The sequence below is a fragment of the Lithobates pipiens genome, unplaced genomic scaffold, assembly GCF_037356315.1.
Source record: "Lithobates pipiens isolate NorthernLeopardFrog02 unplaced genomic scaffold, aLitPip1_a1.2 Scaffold_1, whole genome shotgun sequence".
Classification (NCBI taxonomy): domain Eukaryota; kingdom Metazoa; phylum Chordata; class Amphibia; order Anura; family Ranidae; genus Lithobates; species Lithobates pipiens.
In genome coordinates this window covers 23,665,140-23,681,147 of record NW_027507685.1, presented here as the reverse complement: position 1 = coordinate 23,681,147, position 16,008 = coordinate 23,665,140, and the positions used below count along the sequence as shown (strand labels likewise).

Below are 16,008 nucleotides of genomic sequence, written 5' to 3'. Positions count from 1 at the left end.
CAATAGTATAAGCAGTGCAAATAATTAAACTGCATGAAAATTAAGCTGATACTTCTGCTCAAACACTGCTGCCCTCAACACCAATGGCTCATGATTAAAAAAAAAAAAAAAAGTATAATATATATATATATATATATATATATATATATATATATATATATATATATATATATATATATATATATATATATATATATATATATATATATATATATATATATATATATATATATATTATATACATACACACACAATTTCTTCATATAAAAATGTAAATACAAGAAACCAATAACTTGGTAGCAAAAATGTTACAGGGTTACAGTTATGCCGACTCCCCTATGACAGGATAGTAAATTCTGTTTAGGAAAATCTCCTTTTTTCTTTCTCCCAGGTGGCAAATGTCCAGGATACATATGGTATGCAGGCTGTCCTGTGCACTAGAATACTTCACAAGTTCATCTGTAGAAAAACAAAAAAAATAAAAAATGTATGGTTAACAATTATAATACATACAAAGAAAAGGGCACCACGATTACTCATAGGCATGAGATAATTGTATGTTCCTATTTAATACAAACTCAATGACTGCACTGGCAATGCTTGGCCAAACATGAGAACAAGGGACGTTTTTTTGTTTAATCTGACTCGCTATTCTCTTCACGATTACTCTGTGGTAGAGAGGTCTAATTGGCTTTCTATTGCTACATTTAATGCCAATGGGCAGTTTTAGAAAGTTTGCCTGACCTTTAGCAACTCCTCAAAAGCAGCATGGACGAATAAAAGTAAATTTAAAAAACTATGCTAAATTCAAATATAAAAAAAAAAAACAAAAAAAAAAATGTAAAAAGTAATTTCTTTCTCCGCCGGGACTCCGCGTTTTTTTTTTTTTTTTTTTTTTAAAGCCAGCAGCTACAAATACTGCAGCTGCTGACTTTTAAAATAGTGACACTTACCTGTCCAGCGCGCCCGCGATGTCGGCACCCGAAGCCGATCTCTAGGTCGTCTGTCGGGTGCTGCCGCCGCCATCTTGGGTATGGGAATCAGGAAATGGAGCCTTTCGGCTTCATTTCCCGGCTCCCTACTGCGCATGCGCGAGCCGCGCAATAAGGACGATCCCCGCTGCCTCTGGGATCTGTGTTTCCCAGCAGGCATCGGGGCACTTGCGGAAAGGGGCGTAATCTACGCCCCTTTCCGCAGAGAGCTATCCCGGAAGTGGGTGCAGAATACCTGTACTGTACAGGTATCTGCACCCCCCTCCCCCCTGAAAGGTGCCAATTGTGGCGCCGGAGGGGGGGAGGGTTCCGATGAGCGGAAGGTCCACTTTAGGGTGGACCTCCGCTTTAAAGTTTGCAAATTGTACTTCTCCCTGTACAGTTCTGGAATTCATTTGAATCAGACATGTAACTGTCCTACACAGAAAACACAAAATGTGTAAACCATAAATAAATCAATTATAAATGCCTCAAAATGGAAATAATGCATAGTAATTTGAATGTTAAGAGTAATTTTGTCACAACAGTTACTGTTTAATGAAAGTTGAAAATGTATCAAAGAAGCATCTTAGAGTGGGGGGAATAGAATGTGTTAAATCCCAATTAAACTTTTGCTTTAATACAGCAATCTACATTCCAAGCACATGAAAAAAAAGGGGTGTGTGCAAAGTCGTGCAGTTTGAGTAGGAAAGCCTGTGCCCAGCAATCAGCAAAGCCCATGCCCCCCGCTGACAGAGCTCCTGTTCTGACTGAACTGAAAAGAAAATACATAATCGATTTCATGGAGTACTTTCTAGGATGAAGTTTTCTCAACCAGTACTATGAAAAATAGGCTTTCCAGATGCAATGGTGGACATTACGAGTCAATTTCCTAACTTTCAAGAGAACCAATTTTTTTCAGGACCGTGGCTTTATGAGTCAGGCCATGGTCCTTGGTACAGGAGGCCGGGATAATGTGGAAGGGCCCAACCAGTGCCTGTCAGGAGTACAAGTATGACAGAGTACTCTTGGGCCAATTCAGCGCGCTGAGGATCACCGGAATGCCCTACATCTACATGGTACTGCAAAATAGACAAGAGATAATCTCGAAGAGGGGAATGCATAGATCAGGCTGTACCGATTCCATGATGCCACAAGATTGTTCACTACAAAGACCTGAAGGTCCATGGACCTTAAAAAAATGTCCAGTTTGTTGCTGAAACTGGACACCAGCAGATCCACATTTAGCACCCCACACCTGTGGCAAAAGGTATGAAACAACTCGCAACATTGAGCCTATTTCTACAGATCAATGCGGTGATGACCAAGCCTGTCTTTTCCATGCCCAAGATGTGAATGGTTGACAGGGCCAGAACCTGAAGCTCTGCCCAAAAAGATTATCACATTAACTTCCCTTTGAGGGGTGCAACTTCTTGTGCCTCTTCAATGATTCATGTAGGTGACGGCTGAGGCGCGGTCTGACTGTATTCTCATTGGGTGACCTTGTATTACAGAAATCCAGTGCTGAATTGGCAACGGAATTGCCCTGAGCCCCATCACGTTAATAGCAAGGTCCTCTGATGGAAAAAAAAAAAGTCCTGTGCACTGAGAGGACATCCAAGACTGCTTCTTAGCCCTGTCAGTCTCTCTGCTGGGATCATCATGAGAACCTTACATGACTGTGGAGGAAAGGACTTCCTATTTTCTCTTCATATATATGTCTCCGTTTTTCATCTAACTATAAAAGTCCACATGCGGCGCTAAATAAACAGTCAATCCAAGATGGGAGAGTTGATATACCAGTCACCTCTGGTCTGTCTGTTACATGCCTCCCTTCTTGGATCTACTGTTTATTTAGCACCGCATGTGGACTTTTATAATTTTATTTTGCCGATCAGCAAATTGCACTTTCTGCTCATAGTACTACTCTTATTATTAAGTAGTGTGGCTATTGACCAGTTTTTATATAATGTTTCATCCAACTATGCATGACTCATAGCCATGAGATTGTGTTTGCACGTACAAGCCTAATCAGAAATAGTTCCCTTAGAAAACATTTTGACTTGTAAACACTGCTGGAATGCATCGTATCACCAACTCTTTTTCAGACCAGTTTCAAACAGTCTACCTCCTATTGTTTTAACTGTATATAAGCTCGGGATTTCCTTTGAATAAACCAAACATGTTTTGGCCTCATCTTGTGTGGTGTCATTGTGTGTTCCCTGAGCTCCGTCGGGAGTTCCTCAGCCGTCCAGTTTTTAAAGTCCCCAACAAATGCTGGTGTCTGGTCATGGGATGCAAGATCATCTAAGGTGAGTGAATCGTTACTTATTTTTTGGCGTATTCTAACACCTTAGCTCTGATCAATTTAGCAGAAAAAGAATAACGGGGTGGAAATAAAAATATGTTTGGCACAAATCAAGTTTGTGCTTTGCATACAAGTTTTGCAGGAGCTGCACAAGGTGCCGTGTTTGGTAGGCGGCCGATAGCTTGGTAGCTCCCATTGAAACTCTACATTGCTTGTATTTTATGCTGCATGCTTAAGGTTATATAGATGTATAAGATTTATATGTAATTTGTGCGCTGACAAGACACTCTTGTGGTTGACCGGATTGTTGGATGTCTCTGTAAAAGGAGATTTGACAGCAGTGTGCCTGAAAGAACACACGCACATAGGGATAGCAGGAGAAATCATTTGGTATGGTGGCTCCCCCGCATCCTTATAGTGCGTTTAAGGCTTGGTTGAAAATGTGCTCCCAGGGTAGTAAATATGCAAAAAGTATGTAGGAAGAGTGTCATCAACAAATAAATTACTATGTTAATGCTTGGGTTAAATTTTTTTTATCAGCGTGATAGATAATGACACCTTAGCCGTAAACAGCTGCAGGCATAAACTGCCCCAATTTGAAAACTAACATAAGATAGTGACTCTGTTCTATCTGTTCCCTTTGATAAGTGGAGTAAATCTTGTTTGGTCAGTATCCCCTTTGAAATGTGTAATTAATAACCTTGGATTGCGAGCATAATCCGTTCCAGAAACATGCTTGGAATCAAAAGCACTTGTATATCAAAACAAATTTTGCCATAAGAAATAATGGAAACGCAAATGATTCGTTCCACAACCATTTATTCATAGGGCCTTCAGTTTAGAGGGCCATATAAAAAGATTATAGCAATGTTGTGAAACCATAAACTACCCATCCACAAATGGAAGCCTACACAAGGATATTAGAAGCAAAATCCATCAGGAGCTACAGAGTATAAAAGAGAAGAGAGGCGCCTCAAAGTGTAGCAATATGGTTCCATTTAATGAAGGTACAACATTTAGCAACTCACATGGTTGATGGTTAAAAGAGGCACATCTGAGTATGCAGGCATCTGGGGTAAAGCTGTCCACATAGACTGTCCTCCGCACCACCGGCCCTCACCGCTGTCAGTCTGAAATCGTGACCGGGAAGACTACCCTGCAGCAGAGCGATCTGAAAGAGGCTTAAACCGCTCGTGGAGCGCAGAGGGGAAGGGATGACATTGATGGTGACGAGGATGGTTCGTGTGGACAGCTTTACCCCGGATGTCTGCATACTTATATGTGCCTCTTTTAATCAACCATGTGAGTTGCTAAATGTTGTACCTTCATTAAATGAAACCATATTGCTACACAGAGGCACATTCTCTTTTTTGTGACATGACACTACTTGTATATCAAGTCAAAATGTATTTAAAAATTTTGCTCGTTTTGCAAAATGCTCTCAAACCAAAAACCAAGGTATTATATATACCATATATTCATATTATATATACACACACACATATTATATATATATATATATATATATATATATATATATATATATATATATATATATATATATATATATATATATATATATATATACTACAAAAGGGAGCTTTAATAAAGGGCCTCTCGCTTATTAGGTCTGAGGTCAGGATTCATTTTCCATGGAGACCGAGAAGGTCTTGCTGTGACAAGAAATGGCAAGATCTACCACAGTGAGTTCACACTTATGCAGAATACTATTGGTTAAAAAGTTTTTATTCCTTCTAAAGTCTCCCCAGAGTGAGGCAAGTCCCAGCGCAGTACAAACTCTACCAGACAGTGGACATGGACGGTCTTGGCTGGTTTAGGGATCTTCTGGGACCCCATAATAGAAACCCTGGGATGGCATAGACTGGCGTGCTCCAACGATAAGCAAGACCATATAGCATCAGTATGGGAAGCTATGGTATCTTAACTTGAACATCTGTTACAGGAATGACATCCTGATCTGATGCCTCAGAAGGAGGAGATTATCCTCAATTACCATCTCAACAGGCAATGCATCTAGCTCAAGGACCAAAAGGGGCACAACTGTGACCAACTGTCTATGGTCTCCAAGACCAAAAATTCTGATGCCCTGTCAGAACATTCTTCTCTAGACAGAAGAGAAAAAAGGCACTGCAGGCAGGCCAGCAGAATGGACAGAGGAAGGCAGGGAGTCAGAGGGGGGAGAAGTCAGAGGAGAAGTTATTTGGGGCCCTGAATGGATAAACTTCCATCCTCACTGAAGATAAAAGCTTAGCCCGAGCTAGCAAGCTTGACCCTCTTTTCCTGGGCTGACGATCCACTATGCTTGTGACATTGTCCCCGTAGAGGTACTCTGTAGGAATAGGGAGGGAAGGCCTCAATGGCAAGCAGTTGTAGGCCACAGTAACCCAGGTAGTGCAAGAATAGTGTGTGTCAGAGAGTGCGCGAGAGAGAGTGCGCGAGAGAGAGTGCGCGAGAGAGAGTGCGCGAGAGAGAGTGCGCGAGAGAGAGTGCGCGAGAGAGAGTGCGCGAGAGAGAGTGCGCGAGAGAGAGTGCGCGAGAGAGAGTGCGCGAGAGAGAGTGCGCGAGAGAGAGTGCGCGAGAGAGAGTGCGCGAGAGAGAGTGCGCGAGAGAGAGTGCGCGAGAGAGAGTGCGCGAGAGAGAGTGCGCGAGAGAGAGTGCGCGAGAGAGAGTGCGCGAGAGAGAGTGCGCGAGTGTGCGCGAGTGTGTGAGAATGAGAGTGTGTGAGAATGAGAGTGTGAGAGTGAGAGTGTGAGAGTGTGAGAGTGTGAGAGTGAGAGTGTGAGAGTGAGAGTGTGAGAGTGAGAGTGTGAGAGTGAGAGTGTGAGAGTGAGAGTGTGAGAGTGAGAGTGTGAGAGTGAGAGTGTGAGAGTGAGAGTGTGAGAGTGAGAGTGTGAGAGAGTGAGAGTGTGTGAGAGTGAGAGTGTGTGAGAGTGTGAGAGTGAGAGTGTGAGAGAGTGAGAGTGTGTGAGAGTGAGTGTGAGAGTGAGAGTGAGAGTGTGAGAGTGTGAGAGTGAGAGTGTGAGAGTGAGAGTGTGAGAGTGAGAGTGTGAGAGTGAGAGTGTGAGAGTGAGAGTGTGAGAGTGAGAGTGTGAGAGTGAGAGTGTGAGAGTGAGAGTGTGTGAGAGTGAACCAGAAGCTGTTGCTCGTCAAAACGTCCTACTAGCAAAGAGGAAGATGCAAAGGAAGGATTGCAGCCTCCATAACCTCAATAAGGTGCCAATGTGGGGAATGCATGCAGGCAATAGGCGTCAGAGCTAAAAAATGGCAGCAATTTTTATACTAACCCTGGCACTTCTAGTTCCTTACTGCGATCGGCAGGTCCCATGTACCCCAAAGGGGATCCCAAGGAATGGTGGGGGCCTGTCTGGGCTGAAAATTTAAAGGACTTCCACCTGAACACAATTCAGTGGACAGAGTTATCAAGTAATTAACCATATTCAGGCTTCGCCTTATATGATGGGGATAACCCACAGCAGGGCCCAGTACATAAAAGCAACATTACAAGCTGCCCCTGCATCATTTACCAGGAGGGGTACGATCTTCCAAGGCTCTGCCGTGAAGTCAATCAATATAGAAGGTGCAGTGTCTACATATGCAGCTGATAGATATAAGGACCTCCATAGAAGGGAAGCTTCTCTTAGTAGGAGAAAAATAAAATAAAAATAGGGTTCAAAACACAAGGATGCTTGTAAAAAAAAAAAATTAAGCTAACGGGGTGGATAGAGGGATGTCCCTGCAGCCAATTGTTTTTTTTTAGCCAGTGTCAGCAGCATGTAACCAACTCATAATGATTAAAGGGCCTGTGTCCTATACTGTGTAACTAAAGACAATAACAACGCCAACTAGAAATCCATTTGTTCAATGCATAATTAAACAAGAAAATGGGAGTACAAAACCACAATAAAGTCCCTTTAAAAGGATAGCTTCATCTTTTTGTTGGCAGAAGACCATTATATATTGGGTATGTAAATATCACCTCATGGTTAGTGACGTCGTTGAAGCACAAAGATAATCCAACTGCAAAATAAGAAGGTTCCTTTCCTTAAAGTGACATTAAAGGATATGCTCCAAAAATAAAAATCAATTACTTAGTGGCCCTGTAATCTATTCTTCATTACATTTTCTCTTAGTGCTTTTCTGCCTCTTTATAATGACCGCTGAGCAATCTAAACCTTTCCCATTTCATCTCACTTTTGGTTTGGAACAAGCAATTCACGTTTGCATTTGCAGTCATAAGCACTGGTCTATGCATACTACAAATCTCAGTCCCTAGTTCACCATGGGAGTGAGCAAGAGAAGGCCACTTATACATACAGGTGGAACCATGGAGAATGAACATAGCCACCCCCTACCAGGGAGCTGGATCAAAGCAGCAAAAAAAAAAATAAAAAATAAAAAAAAAAGGCGGAGATTTGGAGGCAGCTAAAAGCAAAAGGTACTCAGAGTTACAAAAAAAAGGTTGAATAGATTTTTTTTTTTTTTTTTTAATAAACCAGGGTTGAGTGACATTTTAAATTTAATAAACGCATATTATGCAGATTCTAAAAATATATTAAAAGCAGCAATAAAGAGAAGTTGAACACAGCTGGGGATCATTTTAAGAGACAAAAGGTTCATACCAAACAACAAATGACCACCTTCAAATTACATTATAGACATGATAGGAGCAAGTCGGTTCACTATCTTTGCAATTAAAAAAAAGGGCTTACCATACCTTTAAGAGACAGCCAGTGATGATCCTGGGTTTCCACATTCCAATCTAGATTAAGGCACTGCATATGGTTGGGAAGGCAATTTGGGCCAAACAGACTGAAGTTCTTACATACAGGCACAGACACGTCTATTGCTAGATCATGATTTATACCTGTTAAGACAGCACAAAGTTGTCCATTTATCATTGTACAAAAGATATTCTCTGCTCTCTTTCAGTTTTGAAATTGGATAAAGATATGACAAATGAGTACACCAATAAACATACATTCAAACGTCTATAAAAACTGTCTTGCATATACTATAAGATATGGAAGCACTGCGTTTGTTCTTTTTAAAGAGATGCGTACATTTTATTACTTACATCATTATGTAATTATGAATCACACAAGTCAAACACAGTAAACTTTACTGGTCCAACCAGGTTCCCAAGACAGAATGAGAGGAATTCCATGGTTCCTCCCGCTCTGACATCAGAAACCAGAAATGGATGAGGATTTTGTCACTTCTGGTTTGCATCTTGGATGCTTCGAAGAGCAGAGGAGAGATCTGGAGTCGATTAGATGCCAGATTTATTTATTTTTATAATTTTTTTTTTTTAAGAAAAGAGGACCTGTTAACGGCCAATCTATGCACACACTATAATAATAATAAATTATATATATATATATATATATATATATATATATATATATATATATATATATATATATATATATATATATATATATATATATATATATATATTACACACACACACACACACACGCGTACGCACTGGTATCTATATCGAGTACACTCCTCAAATTTTTGTAAATATTTTATTATATCTTTTCATGGGACAACACTGAAGTAATGACACTTTGCTACAATGTAAAGTAGTGAGTGTACAGCTTTGTGTAACAGTGTAAATTTGCCGCCTCCTGAAAATAACTGAACACAGCCATTAATGTCTAAACCGCTGGCAACAAAAGTGAGAAGTGAAAATGTCCAAATTAGGCCCAAAGTGTCACAATTCTGTGGCCACCATTATTTTCCAGCACTGCCTTAACCCTCTTGGGCATGGAGTTCACCAGAGCTTCACAGGTTGCCACTGGCGTCCATTTCCATTCCTCCATGGCGACATCACGGAACTGGTGGATGTTAGAGACCTTGCGCCGCTCCACCTTCCATTTGAGGATGCCCCACAGATGCTCAATGGGGTTTAGGTCTGGAGACATGCTTGGCCAGTCCATCACCTTTACCCTGAGCTTCTTTAGAAAGACGGTGGTCGTCTTGAAGGTGTGTTTGGGATCGTTATGTTGGAATACTGCCCTGCGGCCCAGTCTCCGAAGGGAGGGGGATTGTGCTTGGCTTCAATATGTCACAGTACACGTGAACCAAATACGTTTATTTTGGACTCATCAGACCACAGGACACGGTTCGAGTAATCCATGTCCCTAGTCTGCTGGTCTTCAGAAAACTGTTTGTGGGCTTTCTTGTGCATCATCTTTAGAAGAGGCTTCCTTCTGGGACAACAGCCATGCAGACCAAAATGATGCAGTGTGCGGTGTATGGTCTGAGCACTGACAGGCTGACCCCCCCCCCCACCCCTTCAACCTCTGCAGCAATGTTGGCAGCACTCATATGTCTATTTCCCAAAGACAACCTCTGAATACGACACGGAGCACGTGCACTCAACTTTTTTGGTCGACCACGGCGAGGCCTGTTCTGAGTGGAACCTGTCCTGTTAAACCACTGTATGGTCTTGGCCACCATGCTGCAGCTCAGTTTCAGGGTCTTGGCAATCTTCTTCTAGCCTAGGCCATCTTTATGTAGAGCAACAATTCTTTTTTTCGGATCCTCAGAAAGTCCTTTTCCCATGACATGCCATGTTGAACTTCCAGTGACCAGTAAGAGAGCGAGTGAAAATTTAACACACTTGAACCCCATTCACACCTAAAACCTTATAACACTAACAAGTCACATGACACCGGGAGGGAAAATGGCTAGTTGGGCCCAATTTGGACTTTTTCATTTAGGGGTGTACTCACTTTTGTTGGCAACAGTTTAGGACACTAATGGCTGTGTGTCGAGTTATTTTGAGGGGACAGCAAATTTAGACTGTTATACAAGCTGTGTACACACTACTTTACATCGTAGCAAAGTATAATTTCATCAGTGTTGTCACATGAAATAAAATAGTTACACAAATGTGGAGGGGTGTACTCACAGCTGACCTGTGACATTAATGTTTAACCACTTCCCGACCAGCGCACGCCAATGTACGTCCAATCTTAAATGCCGCCCTGCCATCGCGAGCGCGCCGGCGGTGGCGCGCTCACGTGCTGGTCGGGACCCCCGGGAGTCCGGTCACGGGTCCCGTGGACTCAATCGCCACGGGCATACCCGCGATTGTCTCAGGGGGGGCTGAACTGGGAGATGCCACTGTAAACAGCTTCTCCCAGTTCTGCCTAGCAACAAGTGACGCCGGTCTCTGCTCCATGTGATTGGAGCAGAGATCAGTGTTCACTAAAAGAAAGCCCAGCCCCCAACAGTTAGTAACACACCCCTAGGAACACTTAACCCCTACACTGCCACCCACTGGTTAACCCCTTCACTGCCAGTGTCATTTACACAGGAATCACTGCATTTGTATAGCAAAAAATAAGTAAAAAATAATGCGTTTTTTTCAAAATTGTCGCTTTTTGTTTATAGCGCAAAAAATAAAAACCGCAGGGGTGATCAAATACCACCAAAAGAAAGCTCTATTTTTGGGGGAAAAAAAAAGGACGTCAATCTTGTTTGGGAGCCACGTTGCACGACTGTCAGGTAAAGCGACTCAGTGTAGAATCGCAAAAAGTGGTCTGGTCTTTGGCCAGCAAAATGATCCGGGGCTGAAGTGGTTAAAGTGAAGCAATTCCTTTTTTCAACTTCTCAATACTGCACTGCAATAGTCATTTACAAGCATAACTGATTACCTATGCAAGCTGGCTGACCCCAAAATTGGATATGTTGTAGTTCTGGGTCCCCTCTTGGTGCTCCCTCAAGTTTGCTGCCCCTGTCACTTAGTGCTCATGCACACGGACGTTTTAAAAAACTGGCTGCAAAGCTAGCTCCGACGCCTGGAAAAATCGTCGTTAAAAACTTGATTTTTACCGCGTTTTGCATTGGCGTTTTTGCGCGTTTTTTAGCGTTAGCGTTAAGTAGTGTTTTTTAAGAAACACATCTCTTGGCTATAGCACTCAGAAAACAAAGAAAATATGTTGCGCGTTTATGCGTGTTTGTGCGCGTTTTCCCGCGATTCGCGTTTTTACAGCTCTAGCTCCACGCCACGGAACGCACTGGTCCTGGGTTTTTTTTACAGCTTAAAAACGCCTATGCCATTTGCAGCTCAAAAACGCCTAGGTGGGCATGAAGCCATAGACTAACATGGACAGCCGTTTTTAAGCTGCAAAAAAAGCTCAAAAAAGCGGCTGTAAAAACGTCCGTGTGCATGAGGCCTTATAGCTCAGAAGCAGTGCCATGTCAAGCTGACCAAGATTTCCCATAGAGGCCAATGTGTCTGTACTCGCAAGTGTACATAAAGTGAGGGCACGTAAAGCAGGGTATGTGTATACTAGGAAGCCATGATTCGGTGTACACCTTTTCAACTTTTTGATTTGAATTGTGATGATACGTTTTAGTTTTTACTATACATTTTTAAAGGTAGACTGCCATGAGAGAATCACTGGAGGCTGGCATTACTAAACGCTTACAAGAATGCCAACTCCCTGTCAGGTGCTCCGATTTCTGTGCGGAGTATACCCAGTACAAGTATAGAGATAAACAAATTTGACACGTTTTAGATTTTTGAAGAACACTTAGCTTATTTTAAGACTGACTAAAGCATATTGAAGTCAAAGACAGCCAGGCATTGAGAATTTTCAGAAGGAGGACAGTAATGGCAGTGCGCTGTGCTTCTCTAATGACAAAGTCACTGTAAAAAGGAAACCTTTGCTGAGAGAAACAGATGCTGCATTCATAGACTTCTCGTTCTGCAAATACTATCATGCTGACCCATTGCATATATGTTCAGGGTCAGTGGCTCCAAAAACTCAAAGGTTTACTCAAAGTGATGAAACGATTTACTGAGAATGTGAAAATGACTGGATACTTGTAAGAAAATCTAATTTTAGGAGTCTATACTTTACCCAGTATGGTGACTTCATAATGGCCAGGCCCACTGGCGCTTGGGAAATCTTGAATTTTCAGATTTGAGGTACAAATTGGCTTCACAAGTTTAGCTGGATGGAGATTGTACTGCTGCATGAGGAACTCCCTGTGGTTGTAGTCAAACTTTCGAGGTAGGCTTTCTGGAAATACTGTGCTATAATGTAAGTGATCCATAAGGTTATGTTTGATCTCGGACCAGAGAGCACTTTCCCAGGATCTTGCAGGAGACCATGTTCTGTCACTTTTTTCACTCTCCACAACATTGCTATGGGTTTTTTCGTCTACTGCGTAAACAAAGGTTGAAAATTTACAAAATTTCAATAAACAGAAAAGGTAGTATTTGCACTTGTATTAAAGGCATTATGTAAAAGCATATCCCACCAGTGGCTTATCATACAAACACAAAATTTAACAAAGGGATGGCATTATACTGCTATAGTCAACTCCATAGCAGATGGATATTCCAGCATTGTGTGGTTTCTGTCAAAACGAATAGAGCATTATGCGGTCCCTAGCCACTTAGTAGACCTCTCCTTATGCATAAAAAGAAAATACACTGCAATATACTTGGCTATATGGGAAAAAAAATAAAATCAGCAATGAAATCAACCTAAAACACAACAATTTAAAGTAACAAAATGAAATCAACCTGTAGCAAAAACAAAAACGAGCATCTGATAAATGCATTTAAAGAAGCAGCCAATGCCAAGAAACACACAAGCACCATTAGTCCAGTGAAGCACACCACAGGTAGTGTTAACGCGTGTTGTGGTGCAACACAGGCATTTTTAATGTAGAAATCAGGTGAGTGGTGCAGATCCTGGCACAGAACAGCCAGCTACTTTTTTCGATGACATGGTAAGAATGGATTTCAAGGGATTCATGCTGTGTTAAGTAAAGGTTTGAAGTTCCCCTAAAGGCTCCTGTATGAGACAAATTGAATTATGTAATGCACAAGCCTTATAAAGTAAAGCAAAACATTGATCATCCCCGACTAAGCCAAATCCTCCTTTGAGTCTCACATGCCACCCCAGTCAGACACTGCAGCTCACAGTGGAAGGGTTCAGCAACAGAGGAAGTGCTGCCAATCCAGAAAGCAGTAAGCAGGACTAGGCTTGGCCAGGTGCTGACAGGATACAGGCTTGTGAATCAACATTTGGAAAATCTATAGCCATGCCCGCTGAAACATTTATTCATACCACTGTACTGCAAATAGGCACAGCTAGCATGAGAGTGGAAATGATGCTAAGAATTCAGGAGCTGTGCAGCATTATTGCTACTCATCACTGAAAGCTACATTAGGTGGACTTTACTGGTCGTGCCAGTTATTTATAGGACTTTCCAGAGATATTAAATGGAAAACTAAGTGCTGATGCACTTGTTATTGCTGTACATATGTTTTCAGGAGAAGCTATAGCACTACTTTGTGTTACGAATGGGTTTATGGAGTATCTTTTGGAGTTTATTTTCAGGGTTAAAAGAGAAATTACCGTATTAATCGACGTATAACACGCACTTTTTTCCCCTTAAAATCAGGGGAAAATCGTGGATGCATGTTATACGCTGATCCCCCGCCGATTGCGAGCTCTTCTGCCTTTTCTGGAAGCCGCAGAGAATGACCAAAAGCCGCTGAGAACAGTCGAGAATGGCCAAAAATAGCCGAGAGCTACCGAGATACACAGGAGATCCACTCTGTATCTCGGCGGCGCCATTTTTAAACAGAAAGCCTGCAAAAGAAACGGACAAGGCTGCAAATGACTGGGAAGGCTGCAGATGACATGGAAGGCTGCAATGGAAGGCTGCAAATGACATGGAAGGCTGCAAATGACATGGAAGGCTGCAAATGACATGGAAGGCTGCAAATGACATGGAAGGCTGCAAATGACATGGAAGGCTGCAATGGAAGGTTGCAAATGACCGACAAGGCTGCAAATGACACTGACAAGGCTGCATTGATGGGCATTTAAATGTAAGTTTTTTTCCTTAAACTTCCCTCCTAAACTTGGGGCACATGTTATACGCCGATAAATACGGTAACTTTGAGTTAGCTTTAAGGGTGTAATAAAATCCTACTGTATATTAGATTACAAATATTTATATAGTGTTGTCAGTTTACTCAATACATTCATTCACAGCAGTCCATGTCCTCCAAGCTTTTATAATCTAAGGTCTCCATCTGTACACATACACTCCCAATTCCAAAAAAGTTGGGATTCTATGCAAAATCTATATAAAAAACAGAATGCAATGATTTGAAAATCTCATAAAACCAGAATTTATTCACAAAAAAATAAACACGTCCATATTTACCACAGTGTAGCATCCCCTCTTTTTAAACACCACTTTGTAAACATCTGGGAACTGAGACCAGTGGCTGGAGTTTTGGGAGAGGAATGTTGTCCCATTCTTTCCTGATATAGGTAATCCCACTACTAAACCATCCTGGGTCTTGTCGTATTTTTTATTTCAAGATGAAACATATCTGAGTATTAATGGTGCCTTTCCAAATGTGCCAGCTCCCTCTTTAGCCCAGAGGACTTGGTGCCAATGGTTGCCAAAAAAGAATGACAAACTTTGATGCGTTTGACCACAGAACAGTTTTCTACTTTGCAACAGATTATTTTAAATGAGCTTTGGCCCAGAGAAAACGACAGCATTTCTGGATCATGTTCTTATATGGCTGCTTCTTTGCATAACAACTTTTTCTTGTATTTTTGATGACACGTGAACAAACTGTATTTGGACATATTCTTGAGCCTATATGCAGTGATGTCCATCGCACAATCATGCCTGTTTCAGAGCCCAAAGATCACAGGCATCCAATATTGCATTTCAACCTTGCCCTTTGTGCACAGCAACGTCTCCAGATTCTCAGAATCTTTTGATATTACGTACCTTAGCTGAGATATTTAAAACCTTTGCAATTTTATACTGAGAAACATTATTCTGAATTTGACAGTTTTTAGATGCAGATTTTCACAGATTGGTGAACTTCTGCCCATCATTACTTCCGAGATCTCGACTCTCCAAGATGCTCTTTTTATACCTAATCATGTTACTGTCCTGTTGTCAATTAACCTAATAAGGTTCAAAATGTTCTTCCAGCTCTTCCTTGTTTGTACCACTTTGCCAGAATTTTGTTGCCATGCCCCAACTTTGAGACGTGTTGCTGCCATCAATTTCAAAATGACCATATTTTCTTCTTAAAAAACTACATTTACTCAGTTTAAACATTTGATGTATTTTCTATTGTGCATAAAATATGGGCTTTTGAGCTTTGCAGATCATTGCATTCTGATTTTATGTAGATTTTACACAGCGTCTCATCTTTTCTAGATATGAGGTTGTACTAGAACTAATTTAGACAGGAGACACCCTACCACCATGTTTTTGGAATGTGGGAGGAAACCGGTGTACTAGCATAAACTCATGCAAGCACAGGTAGATAACGCAAACTTCATGCAGACAGTGCCATGGTTGGCATATGAATCAAGGTCCCCCTACCTAAAAAGGCATAAGTAGTAATCATTGAGCCACTGTGTTACCCAACGCTAGCAGGTTTATCGTTTGGCAGAACAGACTTGTAAAGTCTGTTTTGTCAAAAAAAATAAAAAATCCCCTCAGACTTTAACCACTTGGGATCCACGCTATTGCCAAATGACGGCATTAGCGCGGATCTACTTTTCCGGGACTACGCCTATTGACGTCGTCCCGGGTACGAGCGGCCTGCGCGCGCTCTGAGGGGCGCGCGCGGCGCGCTCTGTGATCGGCGAGTCCGTGAGACTCGCCTGATCACCAATCCGT

General features: G+C 41.8%; 1 protein-coding gene across 4 annotated transcripts in view; it reads right to left on the bottom strand.

The window, feature by feature from the left end:
* Positions 1-229: 229 nt before the first annotated feature.
* RADX (RPA1 related single stranded DNA binding protein, X-linked) overlaps positions 230-16,008 on the bottom strand; it is a 122,808-nt gene continuing 107,029 nt past the window's right edge. For 3 of the 4 annotated variants that reach the window (XM_077484933.1, XM_077484784.1, XM_077484792.1), the window contains 3 exons: positions 12,183-12,488; positions 8,015-8,164; positions 230-459 (listed from right to left, as the gene is read on the bottom strand). In XM_077484933.1, coding sequence (XP_077341059.1) covers positions 323-459; positions 8,015-8,164; positions 12,183-12,488 — 593 coding nt within the window. In that variant the 3' untranslated portion in view covers positions 230-322. The remainder of the gene's footprint in view (positions 460-8,014; positions 8,165-12,182; positions 12,489-16,008) is intronic. The other variant, XM_077484856.1, reaches the window with a different exon arrangement.